Source organism: Scyliorhinus canicula, chromosome 5, assembly GCF_902713615.1.
Source record: "Scyliorhinus canicula chromosome 5, sScyCan1.1, whole genome shotgun sequence".
NCBI lineage: Eukaryota > Metazoa > Chordata > Chondrichthyes > Carcharhiniformes > Scyliorhinidae > Scyliorhinus > Scyliorhinus canicula.
The window spans coordinates 208,767,530-208,791,751 of record NC_052150.1 but is presented as its reverse complement, the minus strand read 5'-3'; the positions used below and the strand labels follow the sequence as shown (position 1 = coordinate 208,791,751).

The following is a 24,222-nucleotide window of genomic DNA, read 5'->3' as shown; positions in this document are numbered from 1 at the left end:
TGTCTTGCTGGGGACAAAGATATTAGAGATGAAAGTGAGAGGGTTGCTCACACAAACCAACAACTGCAGAAGGATGGTGGTTACCCTAACAGTTCAGCAACTGGGGCTTTGGAATGGCAGTTGTCAGTACGCTGGGGGTAAATTTACTTTAATGGTTGCAGAAGCACATGGGGTTCTATGGGGATAACTGAGTGCGAGTGGTAAGGGGATCAAAGGAAAGGCGAGAGGTGGCCTTGTCAGTAATTGAAGGAATGTGAGGAAAGAGGTCACAGAGGATGGCAAAGTCGAGGGAATGGCAACGGTTTTGACTAAAGAGTCATCCAGACTTGAAGCGTTAACTCCCTTCTCACGCCACAGATGCTGTCAGACCTGCTGCGATTGTCCAGTATATTCAGTTTTTGTTTCTGATTCCAGCATCCGGAGCAATTTTCTTTTATCTTCCTCTTAAATTCACCGCCACTTCTCATCCAGGAATGTCTCCTCTGAAGGAGTACTGCCCTTCTCCCGACGGGATTTCTGTTTGTCTGTTTTGCTCTGTTCACCTTCTTTGCTTTCCAATTCCCTCTTGGTGTTTGACAAGGTGTTACCAAAACTCACTTTCAGTCATATTTCCTTCCTCAGCAATTGTTTTCATCTCGGATTTATCCCACACATGGATTCCAACTCAAGTTCCACCCCTCATGTTTTGAATCCACCCAGGATTACAGACATCTCCAGGACATGCAATGTTACTTGGATTGCTGTTCTTGCCGCATCCTGAGATTCACGCTCAGCGCCATGTGCACACACTTGATATCTCTCTCGAGCGGTGCCCACTCACCCTCTCTGAAAGCTGTCCTTGTCCACAATTTCATTTCAATCTTCATATCACCTGATGCCTTCACAAAAGACTTTTTCTCGTCCTTTCAGGTGTTATTGAGCACAAGCCCCAACAACTCATCGATACCAACGGTCATCCAGGACACTCCACCACTTCCCATCCCACCGATCCCATTGTTTCTAACCCCAGCCCTTGCCGTGTACACACCATACTCTTTGACCTTTCGCTCTCTGAGACTGAACGTAGTGTACCCAGCTTTGACAAAGAGTCATCCAGACTTGAAACATTAGCTCCCTTCTCTCTCCACCGATGCTCATAGAATTTACAGTGCAGAAGGAGGCCATTCGGCCCATCGAGTCTGCACCAGCTCTTGGAAAGAGCACCCTACCCAAAGTCAACACCGCCACCCTATCCCCATAACCCAGTAACCCCATCCAACACTAAGGGCAATTTTGGACACTAAGGGCAATTTATCCAGGGCCAATCCACCTAACCTGCACATCTTTGGACTTTGGGAGGAAACCGGAGCACCAGGAGGAAACCCACGCACACACGGGGAGGATGTGCAGACTCCGCACAGACAGTGACCCAAGCCGGAATCGAACCTGGGACCCTGGAGCTGTGAAGCGGTTATGCTATCCACAATGCTACCGTGCTGCCCCTCATGCTGTCTGACCTGCTGCGATTGTCCAGTATTTTCTGTTTTTGTTTCAGATTCCAGCATCCGCAGTCACCTGCATTTATCTTGTTGGGAGAGTTTGTAATTGAAGGAGCGGCCTGGGGAGGGCAGAAGCACTGAACCCAGAGCTGGAGTTAAGCTGGAGATTGAATCCCCGAACATTAGGAGTCGCTCAGTAGAAAGGAGGGACGGTATCTCAGTGAGAAACTCAATATTGCTGTCGCAGAACATGGGTTGTGAAGGGGAGATGAGAGGATCGAAGTGGGGTGCTCAAGGGAAGTGAAGATGCCAGAGCAGCAGGAGAGATGAAGGTGGGCCTTGGTGACAAGAACCAGCTGTAGAGGGGCTGAGCTGGGTGAGAAGCAGGTTGGTGATAGGTGTGTCGCAGAGAATACACCCCTGCTGGCGGTACATCATCTGATCTGCAGTGACATCAGAGGATGTTTACCCGGGTTGTGCTCCATCTTAGATTGTATGAGCAACATCTCCTCATTCAGGATCTAAAGCAGGGGTGGGCAAACTTTTCCGTGCAAGGGCCGCATTCAGAAATTCACAATTCACAAAGGGCCGCATAGTATATTAAGTAAAATAATTACTTCACCCGGTTATGATTGTGGGCGCCTCATATAGAACATAGAACAGTACAGCACAGAACAGGCCCTTCGGCCCTCGACGTTGTGCCAAGCAATGATCACCCTACTCAAGTCAACGTATCCACCCTATACCAGTAAGTAACCCAACAGCCCCCCCACCCATTAACCTTTATAAAAAAAAATTTTAAAAAAAAATTAAAAAAAAAAAAAAAATTTTTTTTTTTTTTTTAATGACTTGGTGGGCCGCAGAAATACCTTTGGCGGGCCGCATGCGGCCCGCGGGCCGTAGTTTGCCCACCCCTGATCTAAAGGGTTAGCTGTGCTTCTGTGGAAGCAAATATTGAGAAAGTCATGCCACCTGCTGGTGTGAAGAGGTATTAAACCAAGCTGCAAAGAGACCGTATTAAACTGGAGGGTGAACATTACCAAACAATAAGTAATCCTCCTTGTGAATGAAACTAGAGCAACATGTATTCCTGCCTCACTTACTATCATTCTCGACTTTTGAATCATAAGGTTGCGGGGCCCTGTGCCATTCCAGCATTTCAATCCACAATGCAGGCTTCTGCTTACTGAAGATGAAGTAAAAATATTGAACATATGTACAAATTAATCACTGTCTGTAAGTGTGCGTTTCATACATCACCATCATAGAAGTTTCTAGAACCAAACTGAATAAACCTTGAAATCACTTACAAGGGGGTTCTAGATAGGGGCAAATGTATTAAAACGAATAAGAAAGATTTCCATTTTTTACACTGGTTTTCAGGATAATAAAGAAGCAATCTCTGCTGAACCTGGATCAAATCCAGGCGTGGATTGACAAGTGACAGGGAACTTTCACGGTACATGGGGCTTAGATAATGAGCATTTAAAGAAAGGGCTAGCCATCTCTGCTTAATCTTCAACAGCCTCACCTCAATCAACCCTCCAACCATTAACATCTTGGGTGTAAGCGTTGACTAGAATCTGAATGGACCAGCTATGTCAACACAATTGCACACATCCCGACTTCCCAAAGCCTGTCCTACCTGCCTGAGGTCCGGAGTCTGATGAAATGCTCATCACTCACCTGGGTGTTTGATGTCACGACAAGACTCCGCGAGTTTGGCATCCTGAACTGGGTAGTTGGCCTGATGGGTGTCCCTGCCACTGATGCGAATGCCCACCCCATCTATCACTGCTGCACTGTGGCAACAGGATGTACAATCTACAGGATGTGCAGGGTAGGTGGATTGGCCATGCTAAATTGCCCCGAGGAGGGGTAAGAAGGTAGGGTGGGTGATTGGGCCCAGGAAGGGGTGTTCATTCAGAGGGTCGGTGCAGACTTGATTGGCTGAATGGCATCTTTCAGCACTGTAGGGATACTAGAGGGATCCTAAGATGCAACACAGCAGCTCCTTGGTCTGGTTAACCCCTGTTTTCTAACCCTGTTTCATCTGGAGGCTTCCCTTGGTATCGAGCACCTCATTCGCAGCTCCATGGGAGATTTTCTAGTAAATATCAACCATTTGTTACCATCCAAGGCATCATTTATTCTCTGATCAGGGGCGAAATATTCCGCCCCCCAGCAGGGTCGTGGCGCCACCCGGGAAGTGGCGGCGGCAGGAATATCGCCACTCCGATCGGAGAGGCCCCTGCGGTGATTCTCCGGCCCGCGATGGGCCGAAGTCCCGCCGCTGGGAGGCCTCTCCCGCCACCGAGGTTTGAACCACATCTGGTAACGGCGGGATCAGCGGCGCGAGCGGGCCCCCGGGGTCCTGGGGAGGGGGGGGTGATCGGACCCCGGGGGGTGCCCCCACGGTGGCCAGGCCTGCGATTGGGGCCCCCCGCTCAGATTCCAGGCCAGTGCCCTGGTGCACTATTTCTCTTCCGCAGCCGCCACAGCCTCCGCCATGGCGGAAGCGGAAGAGAAACCCACATCGCGCATGCGCCGGTGATGATGTCAGCGGCAGCTGGCCGCTGGCGTCAGCACCGGCGCATAAGCCGACCGGCGAAAGCCTTTTGGCCAGCCCCGCTGCCGGGGACGCGGTTTTTTGCGACAGTCTACTGGTACCAACCGCTCCGGCGCGGGGCTAGCCCCCAAAGGTGCGGAGAATTCCCCACCTTTGGGGAGGCCTGACCCCGGAGTGGTTGGCGCCACTCCCCTACGCCAGGACCCCCCGCCACGCTGGGTAGGGGAGAATGCCGCCCCTGGAGTGTTAAACCAGTTGTTCTAATTTTTTTTTTTACTTTAAAGTACCCAATTAATTTTTTCCAATTAAGGGGCAATTTAGCGTGACCAATCCACCTACCCTGCACATCTTTGGGTTGTGGGGGCGAAACCCACGTAAACACAGGGAGAATGTGCAAACTCCACATGGACAGAGACCCAGAGCCGGGATCGAAGCTGGGCCCTCAGCACCGTGAGGCAGCAGGGCTAACTCACTGCTCCACCGTACTGCCCCTTCTAATTTTAACTGCAGTAAACCCTTGTGTTATCCAACACTCTCTACCAACATCTCTACCAACACTCTACCAACCAGGGTTCTCACATAACCAGAATTTCTGATAACTCAATTTAATTTTTCTAAAAAGCCAACCACTTTGTGTTCAGATAATGCATTCTGTAAACAATCTACGATTAATGATAACAATATCCTAATAATAATAAACTTCATTGTCACAAGTAAGCTTACATTAACACTGCAATGATGTTACTGTGAAAAGCCCCTAGTCGTCACATTCCGGCGCCTGTTCGGGTGCACAGAGGGAGAATTCAGAATGTGCAATTTATCTAACAAGCACATCTTTCGGGACTGGCGGGAGGAAACTGGAGCACCCGGAGGAAACCCATGCAGACACGGGGATAATGTGCAGACTCCGCACAGGCAGTGACCCAATCCGGGAATCGAACCGGGGACCCTGGAGCTGTGAAGCAACAGTGCTAACCACTGTGCTACAGTGCTGCCCTGAAGGTTGTAAATCTGCAGGCGTTGTTGTTGGGTTTTACACTGGAATTATTGAACTATTGGGTCAGTTTTGGTTATTGTGTCCTGAACAGAAATGGACCAGTCAGAGCAGCTGACAGTGCAGCCGTCAGCTCAGTCTCTGTTAAAATCCAGCCTGAAGCTTTGTGGTGTGAGTTGTGTCACCTTAGTCTTCAGTAGTGCTGTTGGTCGTGTGATGCCTGCAATGCCGGGGCCCTTGACTGCCCCGCTTCATCGCTCCCCACCCTCACCTCTCCCCCTCAAAAATAGAGCAGCACCTTGTCTTGTCTCCGTAGCAATATCACCCCCTGTTAACCGGCTCTTCTGCTGAACCGGCACCACCCATACCCCGAGCATTCAAAGAACATAGAACAAAGAAAAGTATAACACAGGCACAGGCCCTTCACCCACCAAGCCTGTGACGACCATGCTGATGCATTATCAATAACGTCGAGACGAGAGTAGAGTGTAATCGAGGCTTTATTACACAGACATGTGTAGCCTCCAGCACCTGCTGCTGAAATGGCTGCAGCTCGGAGAGCCCACATATTTATACTCCGCCTACAGGGCGGAGCCAGCAGACAGGGATCTACCCCCGTACCTGTAGTACAGGGGCCTTACCATAATACACCTCATATGCAGTACATACAATACAACAGTGGTGACGACCACACATGCTGCCCGCCTAACCTAAAACAGTTTGCACTTCTGGGGCCCCGATCCGTCTATTCCCATCCTATTCATGTATTTGTAAAGACACCCCTTAAATGTCACTATCGCCCCTGCTTCCACCACCTCCTCCGGCAGCGGGTTCCAGGCACCCACTACCCTCTGTTAAATCACATCCCTCGCATATCTCCTCTAAATGTTGCCCCTCGCACCTTAAACCTTTGTCTCCTAGTAATTGACCCTCCTCCCTGGGAAATAGCTTCTCACTACCCACTCTGTCTATGCCCCTCATAATTTTGTAGACTTCTATCCTATCGCCCCTCAACCTCCCTCGTTCCAGTGAGAACAAACAAAGTTTATTCAACCTCTCCTCATCGCTAATGCCCTTCCTACCAGGCAACATCCTGGTAAATCTCTTCTGTACCCTCTCCAAAGCCTCCATATCCTTCTTGTAGTGCGGCGACCAGAATTGAACACTATATTCCAAGTGCGGCCGAATGAAGGTTCTATACAGCTGCAGCATGACTTGTCAATTTTTATACTCAATTCCCCGGCCAATGAAGGCAAGGTGGCCAATGCCGTATGTCTTCTAGACTACCTTCTTCACCTGCTTTGCCACTTTCAGTGACCTGTGGATCTGTACACCCAGACCCCTCTGACTGTCAATTAAGGGTTCTGCCATTTACTGTATATTCGTCGGACAATAAAGATTTGTTTCAACATCATCTAGGTGAGCCAACTTCTCCTCAGAAACCAGGGAAGCATGAAAGACAATTTAATTTTGATCCAAACCTTTTTTCTCTTCCTGCTCGATTCACCAGTCACAGTTTCTGTACTTGGGTATGTTGTAATGCTCGCTTCCGAACATTCCTTAACCCTCTCCGGGGGCAAGCGATTGATGTTTGCCATCACAAGACAAGCTGACTCCTGTTGCTGAACTTTCTGACCGGCTTGAGTGATAGAAATCTGACCTATTTCCTTCTCAATACAGGGAGCACCTAACCTTGAATCCACCTGAGGTTCGGGAGGCAGAGTTGCTGTACGCTGGCTGGGGTGTCCTAGGTCAACAGCTGGTGAGAATTTGTTTTATTTATTATGACACATGTATAGACGCATTTTATTAGAGCCTTCAAGGGCTCCACCAAACCCTCTGCACGTCATGAAGTTTGAAAACTCAAAATGAAGAAGACCGAGCAAATTTCATGAGTTTTATGAGTGTAAATTCGCCTTACATCTGACTTTGCAATGTTCAATTTGACATTTAGGGAAGAGTTTTCGAGTTACAGCCAAGAATGCAATAAATGTCCTGACTGTTTTATAGCGGCAAAGGGCAGCGGAGTGTCGAAAGCGTGATAGTTTCTTTCTTAATTCAAAATGTAGATCATGCCCTCCCAGTCGGCTTTTATGTCCACTGGCATTAATTAATTTCTGATATTGAGCCAGTTTCAATGTAGGGATATTGCTTTGCTGTTATCAGCCACGGGCAGCAACGCTGCTCCATCCGACACTCTCGTCTCCAATTGTAAGGACTGGATTTTTCATTTGCTTAAGCACTGACGGCCAACATTATTGGTGTCAGTGTTTGCAGCAAATATCTATTTTAACCAAAAATAAAATAATTGAACATGTTTGTCAATTTACTCCTTCGTTCCTATTTCTGATATTTTCTTACATAGGGCGGGATTTTCCGGCCCTACCCACCAGCCGGATCTTACGGTCCCACCAAAGGCAGTTTCCCCACGCAAAGCGCCGTGGTTATCGGCGGAACTAGAAGAACCCCACTGGCGGCCATTTGCGGCCTGTCTCCGCCACTGGAAAACACATCCGGGGGGGTGTGGGGGGGGGGGGGGGTGCACAAAACCCCACCTGGTAGAATTTACAGTACAGAAACAAGCCATTTGGCCAAACTGACCCATGCTGGTATGCTCATATGAGCCTCCTCTCACCCTCCTTTGCACCCTATCGGCATAACCTTTCTCCTTTGTCTACTTACCCAGCTTACGTTTAAAGGCGCCTGTGCAATTCCCCATTCTACCTTCAACAGCCACTGCACGGGTTTCCTGAGCTCTCTGCAGCTCACTGGGGCAACAAGGTGAGGGCATAGTGGGGAGTGCATCTTCAGTGAAACTGTTAGGCTGGGAAGCCTTCAAACAGTGACAGGTCAGGTGAGAGGTTGCAGCTCACAGATCTTCTGCTGAGAATGTGGTTTTAGCGCTTGACATGTGATTTCCAACCTCGTGAAAGTCAGTTCACCGGCCGTGCATTTCACTCACCTTGATCTGTGCTTCCCTGCTATCGACCGATACCCTGGCATGAACGCACCAATGCGAAACTTTGATGAGGAAGAAGAAGAACACTAACACCAACTGCACCAAAAGCAACGCTAGCAGCAGCACCAGCTGGCTTCTCCACAGCCACAAGGCAGAAAGGATAGACCCAGAGGTCCAATTCCAAGGAGGTGAGGCCTTCAGCGCAGGGTCTACAGGTAGAAGATCAGCTCTCTCAACATTTCGAAGCACCAGTGTCTCAGGGGGCTCAGGCTGTGTGTTGGTTGTTGCTGAGATCGGAGATTTCCTTCGCAGTGTACCTGGAGGGTGCACATTGCCAGCAGTCATCAAGGTGTCTCTCAGTGGATAGAATGCCAGCACCACAGCCAGCTGCCTCTTCATGGAGTTCTCAACAAGTAGAGTAGGCCGGGACTTGAGTATGTGAGAAATGGATTGTGTGGAAAGAAGGGAAGATCAAAAGTGTGAGACACAGGTGTGAGGTGACACAAAGAGAGAGTGTGGATGTTTGCTGTTCTGATGGACATGTGAGGTGACTGGAGAGAAAGGAATAAATACAACTTCAATGTTTGTTGCTGTAAGGAGTGCAGTGCAGGAGAATATTTCAAATTCAAGGGTGTAGGGGGGTTGACATCTGGAAGTGTTATGCCATTCATCTTTCATGCTCTCCTGAGATACTTGATTTGCTTGGGACACTGACCTGGATTTTCATTCCTGACGTGGGTGCGCAGTGTCATGAAAGAGTGCCCCAAATAGTGGGATCTTCATTGTTGGGGTGGGGGATGAGTGTGCTGGAGTCACACCTGCCATCCCAGATGTGGATCGAAGGTTGCCACAGGAGTTGCCAAGTGATGGTTAAAAGGCCCACCTCAGTTCTCTGGGACTTCGTCCTAGTTGTGTTGCCAAATATTAAGAACTCTAAGCCTCACCCATCACACCCCAACAGCTCCCAGCTACTCCCCATGTGCCATTCGTGCAAACCTGTGCCCCTCCACCCATCCCCAATGACACCCATACCCTCCATGGCAATTCATGCTACTTTGCATCAGGCATGGGTGACCAGGAGACTCTCCTGTTCCTATTGCTTACCAGAGGTTTATTGTAAGGATTTAACACTTGATAGTTGCTGATAGTGCCTCCCCCCTCAATTGTTGTGCATCGACAGCAGTCAGAGAAGATGGGACATGATTTGTATTTGCGGTATTTAAATTTATACAACAATCGGATAACTCTATAACCCGCTCATGTCATGCAACTGGCCATCCATGAGGTCTTTTCCGTCAATGTCTCCCAGAAAATGGCCAGCCAGAGTTGGCAACGCTAGCTGGGTATGACACCAAGTCTGCAAACAGACTGGCTTAATCTCAAACTCTTGCCAGGGAGGATGGAGTTGGTGGCTTGTCAGCAGAGTTGGGAGCTAGGGAACCACAAACATTTTAAATATTCCCAGTATTTGATTGGTGGCGATTTCTGCGCATGCGGTACTGGATGTTAGATAAGTGGTCAGTTAATTTTGCAACATGGGAGGAGTCGTGAGAGGTGGTGGTGAGGTAGAGCTGGGCATTGTCAGCCTATATGTGAAAACTAAAGCTATGCTTTGGATGATGTCTCCAAAGGACAGCATGTAGATGAGAAACAGAAGGGGGTCAACGATAGATCCTTGGGTGATAACATAAGCAATAGCGCAGGAGCAGGAAGAGAAGTGATTGCATATGATTCTCTGGCTCCTGTTAGATAGGTAAGAATGGAATTAGGTGAGAGCAGTCCCATCTATCTGGGCGGCAGCAAAGAGGCATTGGAGTAGTATAGTGTCAAAGACAAGTCGAGAAGGATGAGGAACAAATGTTTACTTTTGCCCCAGTCACATAGGGTGCCTCATATGACTTTTATAAGAGTTGTTTCAATACTGTGGCAGAGAGCTGGAAACCTGATTGGAGGGATTCAAACCAGGAAAGATGGGAACAGATGTGGGAGGGACTTATTGGAGTTCAGAGGAGTGAGCGGTGGCCTTATTCAGACATATAGGATTCTCAGAGGGCTTGACAGGGTAGATGCTGAGAGGTTGTTTCCCCTTGTGGGAGAGTCTAGGGTGACCTGGTTACACAGTGGTTAGCACTGCTACCTCACAGCATCAGGGCCCCACATTCGATGCCCGCCTTGGGTGACCATCTGTGTGGAGTTTGCAAGTTCCCTTTCCTCCGAGTGCCCCAGTTTCCTTCCATAGTCCAAAAATGTGCAGGGTTAGGTGGGTTGGCCATGAGCGCAGGGGTGCAGAGATAGGGCCTAGGTGCAGTGTTCATTTGGCGGGTCGATGCAGACTCAATGGGCCAAATTGCCTCCTCTGTACTGTAATGATTCTAGGACCAGAAGGCACAATCCTAGGGGAAGGGGTCACCAATTTAAGACTGAAATGAGAAGGAGTTTCTTCTCTCAGAGGATAGTGAATCTAGAACATAGAACATACAGTGCAGAAGGAGGCCATTCGGCCCATCAAGTCTGCACCAACCCACTTAAGCCCTCAGTTCAACCCTATCCCCTTAACCCAATAACCCCTCCTACGCTTTTTTGATCACTAAGGACAATTTAGCATGGCCAATCCACCTAACCTGCACGTCTTTGGACTGTGGGAGGAAACCAGAGTGCCTCGAGGAAACCCACTCAGATACAGGGAGAACGTGCAGACTTTGCACAGACAGCGACCCAGCAGGGAATCGAACCTGGGACCCTGGCGCTGTGAAGCCACAGTGCTAACCACTATGCTACCGTGCTGCCCATATCCAATTCCAATCTGTGGAATTCTTTACCATAGAGGCTGGGTCATTAATTATGTTCAAGGCTGAGATAGACTCGATGAGCCAACTGGCCTATTTCTGCTTCTACGTCTTATCGTAACAACATGTTCAAGGACTTTGGAGTGGAAAGGAGGGCATTGATGGGATAGTAGTCTGCCCGGTCAGAGGAATCAAGGGGTTTGTTTTTGAGGAGAGAGGTTGATGAAGCAGATTTGAAGGCGGCAGGGACAACATCTGAAGCAAAATTAGCAGTCACGATGTTGGTTAACATGGAAACCAAGAGCGGAAGTTGGGTAGTCTGCCATTCAGTGGGAAGAGGGATCAGGGAGCAGGAGGTGAGTCCCATGGACAAGATGAATTTGTCGGGGGCAGGAAAGAAATTTGGAGAGGAACTTGAAAAATGTGAATGTTTGAGAATATGGCAGGGGAGTGCTTTGGAGAATGTTTGCCCAGGCGGGCTAGTGAAAGGGAGGATATGGCTGAGACACCTGATTGGATGATCTTAATCTTAGTGTCAAACAAATCCATAAACCCCTCACACTTTTTGTTGGAAGAGAGAGAGGAAAAGGGTTTAAGAAGATGGTTTGCAGTAGGGAAGTGAACCCAGAAGTTAGCTTTGCATTCCGGGATAATGCTGGAATAGTGAGCAATTTTAGCAGACAATAGCAGCACTCAAAAATGTTTTATGTAGCCCAGCCACCAAATCTGACAGTGGACGGCTGAATCACTTGTCCACCATATCTGTTAAAGTCTGTTACCCTTAGATTTAAGGAAGTGGAGCTGAGGGAAATACCTGGATGAGAGTCAGTCCTGAAGTTGAAAAGATATCAGAGGAGGCAGCGGAGTAGTGGCATTTTCACTGGAAGAGTCATCCAGAGACCCAGGGCAATGCTCTGGGGAAATGGGTTTGAATCCTGCCAGAGCAGAAGGTGGAATTTGAACTCAATACAAATCTGGAATTAAAACCATTGTCGATTGTTGTAAAAACCCACCTGGTTCACTAATGTCCTTTAGGGAAGGAAATCTACCATCCTTACCTGGTCTGGCCTACATGATGCCGTGTTAGGTACACTGGTCTAACACTGGCTGCAACTGGCTGCAGCTTAGATCAGAAAGATACTCCAGACCTTGAAGTTAGTTCAATCAAGTTTATTGAACGAATAGCACAGTTAGCACAGTTCTCCGTGAGTTCGACTCTCTGCTAACTTAAGTGTGGTTACTCTGTCTGACTGAACCAGACTAGCTCTTCGCCACATGGTGGAGGTGTGAGATTGTAACAACACCCTTGACTGACTCTCTAGATATTCATCAGTGGAAAGATGTGGATTATGAGTGCCTTGTGTCTTTTATAGTCAGATCCCACCCCTGAGTGTCCTGCCTGCTTATTGGTCATGTCCTGTTCTCTGTATCCATTAGCTGCTTGTCTGTATATCATTATGTGTGTGTGTGTGCGCCTGCATATCATGAAACAAGGGACCCACAACAATGTCGTTGACTCTTAAATGCCCTCAAGGATGGGCAACAAATGTTGGCCCAGTCAACGACAGCCACATCCCATGAATGAATTTTTAAAAACCACGGCATATCACATTATCCTGAATTGCTTTCCTTGCCCTAATATTCATCGCGCTTCTTACTCAATTTGCTGTGCTGCCTCTTTGGGAAATCCAATCTAAACATTCACCACCTTCTGTGTATAATTAATCCGACTTGTTCACTTTACCGGTCCTGAGCTTACTTGTTGATTTGGGATTACATCAAACATGTTGCTAGGTCTAGGTTTATGCCAATATACATCTTGAATGCTTAAACAACATTTACTTGAGGTGTCTCCTCTTTAAGCATAAATTATCCTCATTTCTCTATCCTCTCTTTATAGTTTAGGTTCATTATCCTGAATACCCTTTGGTTGTCCTTTGCTTTATTAATTGAAGCAAGGGTGTGTCTGCAAAATGCAGATAATTTGGTTGAAATTCATGAGGATTTCATGATGATACCTCAGTCAGTATGCTTTAAACCACCTTAAATAAACCAGCCTGAAATATATCAATTATTGATCAAGCCAACTCTGTGAACAGCAGGATGTAGAGCATGAAACTGAACGAAATGTAAATGAACTCTTCATTGCCAGAACATCAAGAGCAGTCAGACACTAAAACGATAGTTAATTACCATAACATTTAGACACCTTCAGATGAATTGGGCTGAGTGATGAGGGCAGTGCAGTAGCACAGTGGATAGCACTGCTACCTCACAGCGCCAGGGACCCGGGTTCGATTCCAACCTCACGTGGCTATCGGTGTGGAGTTTGCACATTCTCCCCGTGTCTGTGTGGGTTTCCTTTGGGTGCTCCGGTTTCCTCCCACAGCCCAAACATGTGCAGGTTGTGTGGATTAGCCATGATACATTGCCCCTTAGTGTCCAAAGATTAGGTGCTGTTGCGGCGATGGGGCGGGGGGATTGGACCTCGGTGGGGTTCTCATTCGAAGGTTCGGTGTAGACTTGATGAGTCGAATCGCCTCTTTCTGCACTGCAGGGAATCTATGATAATTCTATGAGAGTGGGATTCCGTAATACTTTACTTTAATTGATGAAATTAAAATCATAATAAGCCCAGTAGTAACCTAATATTAAATATCACAATATCTCAGCATTAGCTTGGTTGCATTTAGTGTATAATGGAATAAAGTTAATGTCCATCCTAACATCTAGGGCATGGTGGGTTTTTTACGCAAAGAGTGGTGAGGCCGTGGAATGCCCTACCTGCAACAGTAGTGAACACGCCAACATTGAGGGCATTTAAAAATTTATTGGATAAGCATATGGATGATAAGGGCATAGTGTAGGTTAGATGGCCTTTAGATTTTTTCCATGTCGGTGCAACATCGAGGGCCGAAGGGCCTGTACTGCGCTGTATCGTTCTATGTTCTATGTTCTATGATTCTCTGTTTCTGCGGCTAAGTGCTGGCTCGAATGGAGAATCTGCGGGAGGTTTACATGAAAAACATCAGTTTACTGATTCCGTTACCAGTGAGGGACTAGCAAAAACGGTCGGAGAATGGCCGGGTCCTGGCGCATGGGCACTGCTCATGACCTGCAGCGGTTGTACCGTACAACATGATGCCAGCCGTGTGCGGACCCACCCACCATCCATGACCCCACAGCCCACCCACTGGCCACCCCCCACCAGTCCCCCCAGCCCTCACAGAAGCCAGCCCCGGCCAACGGCACGGATCCCGGACGAGTGTGGCGACGCTGGACACAGTCCGTAGCCGCTACACCGGATTCATGATTTGTGTTGCCACACGTGTCCCATGCTGTCGAGAACTCGGCCCATCGGGGGTGGGGCATCACAGGTGGGTCAGCCGATGAGGCGCCAACGGCATTGCTACTGCGCAAGGTACGCATCACAATGACGCCATTTTGGAGGGGAAGGAGCATGGCTGACCAGCGTCACATCGGTGCCGGCCCCGATTTCGGCATCGGAGCCCATTCTCCACCCGATCGCAAAACACTATTTTGGTACCGGGCGACGTAGAATCCTGCCCCTGATTTATGAACAGGAGGAGGCCATGCAGCCCTTCGAGACTGTTCTGCATTTGCATTCAATAAGATGATCTGATCATGGCACTAATTCCAAATTGCCACCTATCCAGATAGGTGGGATAGCTAGACAATTAAAGAGGGTAGGGACAGCCTAAAACTGAAAGAAAGGGCTCACAAAAATGCAAAACATAGCACAGATCCGGACGAATGGTATATAAACAAAGACCAGCAAAGGGTCACAAATCAGCTTAAACAAGCTCCGAAAAGGGATTATGAAAGGAAACTTGCAAGGGGTATAAAAATCAATTAGAAGCAATTTTACAATTATATAAAGGGAAAACGGGTGGACGAGAGCAATGTAGGTCCACTAAAAGCTGAAAATGGAGATATTCGTCATTGATGGGGAAATGGAAGACACAATGAACAATTACTTTGCCTCAGTATTTACAATTGAAAAGGAGGATAACCTACCGGAAGGCCCGAATAAATTAATAGCCGATAGAGGACGGGACTTAAAACATGTCACTTTTTTAGAAGGGTGAAGGGGGAAACCAGGGATCGGTTAGCCTAACCTCTGTGGAGAGGAATTTGCCGGAGTCTATAATCAGGGATTGTGTAAGCGACCACCTTGAATATTCCAGTCGATCAGTGAGAACCAACATGGATTTGTGAAGGAAAGGTCATGTCTGACAAATCTTGAATTTTTTGAAGAAGCGACTAAGGTAGCGGACAGGGGAATGTCTATGGATGTTATTTATATGGATTTCCAGAAGGTATTTGATAAAGTCCCACATAAGAGATTGTTAACTAAGTTTGAAGTCCATGGAGCTGAGGGAAAATTACTTCCATGGTTAGGAAATTGGTTGAGTGGCAGGCAACAGAGTGGGGATAATGGGTATTTGCTATAATTGGGAGGAGGTGACTGGTGGTGTACCACAGGGATCTGTGTTGGGATCTCAGTTATTCAGATTATTCATTAACGACTTGGATGATGGCATTGAAAGTTTTATGTCCAAATTTGCTGATGATACAAAGTTGGGGGTGTTGTAGACAGTCTAGGTGATCGCATAAAACCACAAGGAGATATTGACAGAGTCGGTGAATGGGCAAAAATGTGACAGATGGAATTCAATGTAAGCAAGTGTGAGGTTATCCATTTTGGAACAATAAAGGATAGAGCAGAGTACTTTCTAAATGGGAAGAGGTTAAGTACAGTGGATTTCCAAAGAGACTTTGGGGTTCAGGTGCATGGGTCGTTAAAATGCCATGAGCAAGTGCAGAAAATAATCAAAAACGGTTAATGGAATGCTCGCCTTTATATCCAGAGAATTGGGTATATGGACACAGACGTTATGTTGCAGCTGTACAAAACTCTGGTTAGACCCCACATGGAATCACTGTGAGCAGTTCTGGGCACCACACCTTAGGAAGGATACATAGGCCTTGGAGGGAGTGCAATGTAGGTTCACAAAAATGATACCTGGATTGCAGGGGTTAAATTATGTGGAGAGATTATTCAAATTAGATGTGTTTTCACTAGAATGTAGAAGATTAAGGGATGACCTGATCGACATCTTCAAGATATTTACAGGAAAAGACAGGGTAGATAACGTATAACAGAAGAAAGTTAATGTCCATCCAAACATCTGGTTGGAGATTCTGGAACTGCGGGCACAGTCTACAGATTAGAGCCAGACCATTAAAGAGAGATGTTAGGAAGGACCTCTTCACTCAAAGGGTGGTAGAGGTTAGGAATTCTCTCCTACAAACAGCAGATGAAGCTAGAATCTGAGGTAAACCAGAGATAGGTAGATTTTTGTTGAGCAAAGATGTTAAGGGACATGGGCCAAAGGCAGGTTTTGGCCACTGGTCAGCCATGGTCTCATTGAATGGCAGGACAGGCTCGAGGAGCTGGTCTACTCCTGTTCCTATGTTCCTCTAATAATCTTTGACTGTCTTATTAGTCAAGAATCTATCTGCCTCTGCCTTAAAAATATTCGATAATCCAGCTTCTGCTACACTCTGGGGGAGAGAACTCCAAAGAAGTACAACCCTCTGAAATAAACAAATTCTCCTCATCTCCATCTTAACTGGGATACCTTTTATTTTTAAACTGTGACCCTTAGTTCTAGTCTCTTCCACAAGGGGAAACATCCTCTCAGAATTCACCCTGTCAAGTTCCCTCAGGACCTCGTATGTTTAATTAAGATAACCTCACATTCTTCTAAATTCTGATGGATACAGGCCCAGCCTGCCCAACATTTCCTACTGCTCCCCGAACCTGGAATACCCGACTGTGAAGTGCCACCCGTATAACCCGTATGGTCGTGCAATGCTGGTCCATGGCAACAGAAGAGCTCCTACGTGATCACTTGGAGTCAGCGGACTGGTCCATATTCAAGAACTCAGCGGCTAACCTAATCGAGTATTCCACCACTGTCACAGACTTCATCAGTAAGTGTGTAGAAGATTACGTACCAAAGAATGTAGTACATGCGTTACCCAACCGGACACCATGGTTTAACCGAGATTCACTCCTTATTGAAGGCCAGGTCTGAGGCGTTGACCTGTACAGGAAATCTAGGTACAGTCTCTACAAAGCCATCAGGGATGCCTAGAGAGAATGTCAGACTAAGCTAGAATCACAGACACGGACTCTCATCGGTTGCTACAAGGCTTAAACAACATAATGGGCTACAAAGTAAAGCCGAGTAGAATCTCAGGCAAAGCGCATCCTCCCCGAAGAACTTAGTGTATTCTATGCTCGTTCCGAGCAGGAAACCATCAAACTGTTGTCAACTGCCTCAACTGCCCTGGACACATCCATTCCTATTGTCACAGCTTCCAAATTCAGATCGGCCATCTTGAAAGCAAACCCTCGGAAAGCAATGGGTCCGGACGGAGTCCCTGGTCGTTCAATCAGTTCCTGCAGGGACCAACTGGCGGGTATGTTTGCTGATGTCTTCAACCTCTCCCTACTCCATTCCGAGGTTCCCACCTGCTTCAAAAAGACCACCATCATACCGATGCCAAAGAAGAACCAGGCAACGTGCCTCAACGATTACCATCTGTAGCCCTGACTTCAGTCGTAATGAAGTGCTTCGAGAGGTTGGTCATGAGGCACATCAACTCCATACTCCCAGAATGCCTTGATCCACTGCAATTCGCATACCGCCACAACCGATCCACATCAGACGCCACCTCCCTGGCCCTACACTCATCCTTGGACCATCACAACAACAAGGACTCCTACGTCAGACTCCCATTCAGTGACTAAAGCTCTGCCTTTAACACCATAATCCCAGCTAAGCTCATATCAAAACTCCAAAACCTAGGACTTGGCTCCCCCCTCTGCAACTGGATCCTCGACTTCCTGACCCATAGACCACAATCAAAAGGATAAACAACAACACCTCATCCACGGTAATCCTCAATACCGTGGCCCCGTAAGGCTGTGTGAGGGTCTGGAGTCACACATAGGCCAGACCTGGTAAGGATGGCAGAGTTCCACCTCCAAAAGGTATTAAAATGAATCCAGATAGTCCTCAATACCGGGGCCCCGCAAGGCTGCGTACTTAGCCCCCTACTATACTCCCTATACACACACGGCTGTGTGGCAACATCTGGCTCCAACTCCATCTACAAGTTTGATGATGACACGACCGTAATGGGTTGGACCTCGAACAACGATGAGTCAGAGTAGAAGAGGGAGATAGAGAACCTAGTGGCCTGGTGTAACGACCACAATTTCCCTTTCAACGTCTGCAAAACGAAGGATCTGGTCATTGACTTCAGGAATCAAAGTATCGTAAACACCCCTGCCTGCATCAATGATGCCGAGGTGGAGATAGTTGACAGTTTCAAATTCCTAGGTGTGCACCAACAATCTGTCCTGGTCGACCCACGTCAACGCTACGACCAAAAAAGCACAACAGCGTCTATACTTCAGGAAACTAAGGTAACCTCCACACACCAGATATCAGTTGAGTGAACCTTCTCTGAGCTGTCACAAATGCATTTATATCCTCTCTTCAACAAGGAGATCCAAACAATGCATAGTACTCCAGTTGTGATCTCACCAATACCCTATACAACTATAGAAAAACACCCTATGCTTCTTCCACTCCACTTGCACTGAACAACAACAGTTCATTTGCCGTTATTACAGGATGGACCGAGTAATGTGGCATTAGTGGTAATGTCACAGGCCTAGTCATCCAGAGAGCCAACTAATACTCTGGGGATATGGTTTCAAATTCAACCACAACGTCTGTGTTCCACCACCAATCGGAAAGGTTGAGAAGGGTCATGCTCCTTGAATTGCTTCACTCGCACTCACGTCTTTCAGGCTTCAGCAACCGTGGGAATGCAGAGGAGACCAGGGAAGGTGGCTTCCCAGTGTCTCACTTTTACCCGGAATTCCTGCTGCGGGACTGAGTGACCGCAGTGAGGTGAACTTTACCCAGGGACAGGGGGCGGGATTCTCCGAGCTCCCGCTCCAAAATCGCGCTTGGCACAGGGGTGGGGGTGGGGGCGAGAATGGGGCATCAGACCCATGATCGGGTCCGACGCCTTCCCACGGTTCTCTGGGGACCGGAGAATTGCCACCAGTTGTGCAGTGCCGGTAAGGGGGGTCATTTACAGAGGCTCCTGCGGCGATTCTCCGCCAGCCAGCTGGCCGAGTTCCCGCCGGTGTGGTTCACTCACGGTTCCACCCGGCGAGAGCTCGGAGTGACCCAGTCCACGGCCGCCCTGGTGTGTGGGGGGGGGGCATCCACCACCGGGGAGGGGGGGCCTCAAGGATGGCCTGGCTCGTGATCGGGGGCCAACGATCGGCGTGCGCGTGCAATTTGGGGTGGGGCCTACATTGCTGGGGCTGGCCGCAACCATAAGGGCTGGTTTAGCTCACTCGGCTAAATCGCTGTCTTTTAAAGCAGACCAAGGCAAGCCAGCAGCACGGTTCGATTCCCGTATCAGCCCCTCCGGACAGGCGCGGAATGTGGCGACTAGGGGCTTTTCACAGTAACTTCATTGAAGCCTACTCGTGACAATAAGCGATTTTTATTTCATTTTTCATTTTCATGTTGTGCGCGGCCGAAAGTGCAAGGCCCCGTATCGGCGGCCAGAGATGCGTGGACTACTCGAGGGGCCTGCAAGCCCCCTTCAAAACAGAGAATCACTCTGGATCTTCTAGAAAAACGTTCAGAGTGATTTGCGCCCGTTTTCTCGCGGGGGTGGGGACATAGCCCTATTTTCAGATCATTCTGCCCAGGATCTCTCTTACCCAACAGCCTGAGGAAGTCACAGCGGGGGTGTGGTGCCTTCAAACTGGAGAGAGTGCACCAGGATGAATAGGTGCTAGCTGGATGCCAAACGTGAAGTGTGAAACAAGCCCCCAATCCTTTTCTTGATTACAGAATGCAAAATTACATATATGTCTGCCTTCCAACTACAAACAACGCAGTAGTCTCTCTGTTGACACCATGGGCCAAATGGCATCCTTCTGCGCCATAATAATTCTGTGATTATGATTCTGTGCACACCTGTAAATATTAGCAAGTTAACAAGTAAACAGATCAAATTAAAGTGATAATTCCTTAAAGGGGTTTTGTAACCAAGGAGGATATTTTAAAATTAAAATGTCATTTTGGGGGTGTTTCTACTTGTACTCTTTTGAGTACCAATTCCTTAAATTAACAAATTAACCAATCACTAGCACCTTAAAGGATAATATGAGAGAACCAGAATGTAAAGAAACCTTACATAATTAAATGAAAGTGCCATTTTGGGGGTTAAAGACGCATTCCAAATTGGCTGTCCCTCTCTGTGCTCTTTTTGGTGTGAACTTAAAACAAATTTACAAATTAACAACTCAAATTCAAATACTAACCTCTTAAAAGGGCACTGTAACAGAGACATAACTCCAAAGGAAATTTAGCTCGCTAAATCAAATTTTGAGAGGTGAGGAAGTACTCCAGTCCCCGCAGTACCTGCACCTGTCCCAATATCTCGTGACATGTCTCGGCGTCAAGTTATCTTTTCATAACATTACTGTGAAGAAAGCCTCTAAAGGTTGACAAATTAAAGTTCGGTTGTGATGCAACCATCAATTCACACGAGACAGAGTTGAAGTGAACAGTGACTTTAATCGACTAGAACAGTGCCTGCCTGCGACTGCTCTGCATTGAGAGCCACCTACAGGGCAGCTGCTCTTTATACCACCCCTCAAGAGGGCGGAGCCAGGGGCGGAGTACTAGTCAACCATTCGGTCCATTGTTCTTTGGAAGACCGAGACCCCGTTGGTGACGCCGAAGGGAACCCGGAGGAAGTGGAAGAGGCGGCCGTCTTCCTCAAAGGCCGTGTAGTGGCGGTCCTCCAGGTGGATTGGGAGCTGGTGGTATGCGGACTTCAGATCCACCATGGACAACACTCGGTAGTGTGCGATCTGATTCACCATGTCCGCTATCCAGGGGAGGGGGTACGCATCGAGGTGCGTGGACCGGTTTACGGTTTGGCTGTAGTCTGCAACCATCCGGTTCTTTTCCCCGGTCCTGACGACCTCCACCTGAGCTCTCCAGCGGCTATTATTGGCCTCGATGGTCCCTTCCCGCAAGAGTCGCTGGACCTCAGACCTGATAAAAGTCCTGACCTGGATGCTGTACCGCCTGCTCCTGGTGGCGACGGGTTTACAGTTGGCAGTGAGATTTGCAAAGAGCGGGGGGAGGGTCGACCTTCAGGGTCGCGAGGCTACATACGGTGAGTAGGGGTAGGGGCCCGCCAAACTTCAGGGTCAGGCTCCTGAGGTTGCACTGGAAGTCCAGTCCCAACAGAAGAGGAGAAAGAGATCGGGGAGTACATATAGCTTAAAGTTTGCGTATTTGACGCCTTGTACCGCGAGGTTCGCGACAGTGTACCCCCGGATTTGCACTGAGTGAGGTCCGGAAGCGAGTGCGGTCCGGAAGCGAGAGAGATTGTTTGAAGTGCGGGGGAGATTTGGAGTGAACAGTTCCTTACCGTGTCTGGGTGAATGAAGCTCTCCGTGCTCCCGGAGTCAAACAGGCAAGGTGTTTCGTGTCCATTGACCCGGACGGTAATCATGGAGTTCTGGAGGTGCTTTGGGCGTGACTGGTCGAGGGCTACCGTGCCGAGTTGCGAGTAGCCGGCGTGGGCACAGGTGGTGGGGTGGTGCCAAGATGGTGGCCCCCGTCGGTCGCACGTGTCACGTGGCGTGGAAGGTCGCGTCCAAGATGGTGGCCCCCGTGAGTCGCACGTGATGTGCGGATTTGAAGATGTCTGCCCCCACGGACAACACGAGGCGGGTGAGGTCATCCTTCTGAGAGGGGCCTGAGTTGGATTTCCACCCTCTTCAACTCCGTAACCAAAGCAAAATCTTCAGAGTCCATTTGCAGGAGTGCTATCAAACAAAATTCGATACCCCACTGTCTACATTTCAAATTCTTCTAGCCGCTAAGGATTTAAGTGGTTCCAGTGGCGCTGTCTTGGAATTAAACGATATAATGCCCTTTAAACTGCCGGGTTGTACAGCAAATCATAGCCCTTGCAGATGGCAAAGAAATCTGTTTGTCAGCTGCCTCCAGACTTTTCCATTTGACGTTAATGGCAGTCAACAGTCAGAGCTTGCTCGAATTTACTCAGTACCGGATGATGAACAGATCAGTACAGCTGCACAGTATTGTGTTAAGTATACAATGACAAAATGAATCTTGATTAACAATTTTATTTTTGCTTCAAATTCAATTACTGTTACCTCAGAGGGCTAAGCAATACAATAGTTATGGCACGTTTATAATTGTTGCTGTTATTGAACATGAACTAATGAGGGGATAATGGTGGGGAAATGTCTTCTCCCCACTGTCCCATTGCTCAATGGGATTGGGGGTGCCAGAGAGACCAAAATTGCTAAAATAAAATAATGGGTGAACGTTTTATCCAGAATGTTTCTTGGGGCCAGATGGACCGCCATTGCCCTCCTCCATGCCTTCGCAAAAGATTCTTCTGATATTCGCCTGAGCGTCCATTGCTGCCCACCCCACCCATCAGCCTGCACCTCTCCTTTGGTTTACTTGATGACCCAGAGATGACTTGATCAGCTGCCTGTTTGACGTTAGGTGCTCACGGCACTTTCAATGGATGATGAAAGTAAACACTTGCATTTGTATAAGAGCCTTTTACAATTGAACGAAGACCCAAAGTGCTTGTGAGCAAGTTAAGTTTTTCAGAAGTGTAGTCACTGTTGCAGTGTACGAAACAAGGCAGCCAATTTATACACAGCAAGTTCTCACAAATAGCGTTCACATAATGCTTGAAAAACAAAGATAATTTTAAGGAATTTATATTTGTATTGGTAAACATGGGAAATATTTTTCCCCCACCCACTGTAAACATTTGAAATAAGGAATGGTTTTAAGTGGATTTCATTTAATGTTTCTATGGAAGGAAGGGTAAAACCTATATTTAGATTTATGCTGGACAAAGGTGTTTGTATGCGTGGGGGCTGGTTCAGTTCCAACAAGGTTCCATAGAACTCCTCCAGTGCAGAAGACCATTTTGCTCATCGAGTCTGCACTGACCCTCTGAAAGAGCACTTTACCTGGGCTCACTTCCCTGCTTTATCCCCGTATCCCCGCGCATTAGAACATAGAACATTACAGCACAGAACAGGCCCTTCGGCCCTCGATGTTGTGCCGAGCAATGATCACCCTACTCAAACCCACGTATCCACCCTATACCCGTAACCCAACAACTCCCCCCCTTAACCTTACTATTAGGACACTACGGGCAATTTAGCATGGCCAATCCACCTAACCCGCACATCCTTAGACTGTGGGAGGAAACCGGAGCACCCGGAGGAAACCCACGCACACACGGGGAGGACGTGCAGACTCCACACAGACAGTGACCCAGCCGGGAATCGAACCTGGGACCCTGGAGCTGTGAAGCATTTATGCTAACCACCATGCTACCGTGCTTCCCATGGCTAATCCACCTCACCTACATGTAGAACAAACATAGTACATAGAACATACAGTACAGAAGGAGTCCATTCGGCCCATCGAGTAGGCACCGATCCACTTAAGCCCTCACTTCCACCCTCTCCCCGTAACCCAATAACCCCTCCTAACCTTTTAGATACTAAGGGCAATTTAGCATGGCCAATCCACCTAACCTGCATGTCTTTGGACTGTGGGAGGAAACCGGAGTGTCCGATGAAAACCCACGCAGACACGGGGAGAACGTGCAGACTCCGCACAGTGACCCAGCGGGAAATCAAACCTGAGACCCTGGCGCTGTGAAGCCACAGTGCTATCCACGTGTGCTACCATGCTGCCACATCTTTGGACACCAAGGGGCAATTTAGCATGGCCAAGAGGCAGATTTCTTAAAGAACCCAACACAATCCAGGCAACTGGGACAGAAAAGCTAAAAGACCAGAGACCAAGGTATTTTCAGAGGATAATTCAAGGGAGAAGTAGACAAAGAGCTGTGTGTGAAAGAGACAGCTGCAGTAACCAGAGATGAAATGGGAAAGCAGACTTCAAAGGTAAATCAAATGTTTGATGCCATTTCCATAGAGTCTGGGAATCAATAGGTAAAACGATTTTGAATTGTTTGTACAACAGTCAAGACAAAGAAATTCTGAAGGGGTAGTTGAAAATCCTGGATATTGTATTCAATATTAAAACTGGAGTGGAAGCTTTGTTTAAAAGAGTAATTTGGAAAACCTGGACTGGATTTTGAAATGCAAATCACTGATGGAAAGCGGCGTTGAGAAAAAAGATTTTAAAGCATCTTATCTGAAGGGTGTTTGGAAGCTCTCATGTGACTATCATTTTGAGGATACTGAGGGG

General features: G+C 47.9%; 1 protein-coding gene across 6 annotated transcripts in view; it reads left to right on the top strand.

The window, feature by feature from the left end:
• dpp6a (dipeptidyl-peptidase 6a) overlaps window positions 1-24,222 on the top strand; it is a 1,618,183-nt gene that overhangs the window by 1,313,895 nt on the left and 280,066 nt on the right. For all 6 annotated transcript variants that reach the window (XM_038798406.1, XM_038798408.1, XM_038798409.1 and 3 more), the window contains exon 7: window positions 6,722-6,803. In XM_038798406.1, coding sequence (XP_038654334.1) covers window positions 6,722-6,803 — 82 coding nt within the window. The remainder of the gene's footprint in view (window positions 1-6,721; window positions 6,804-24,222) is intronic.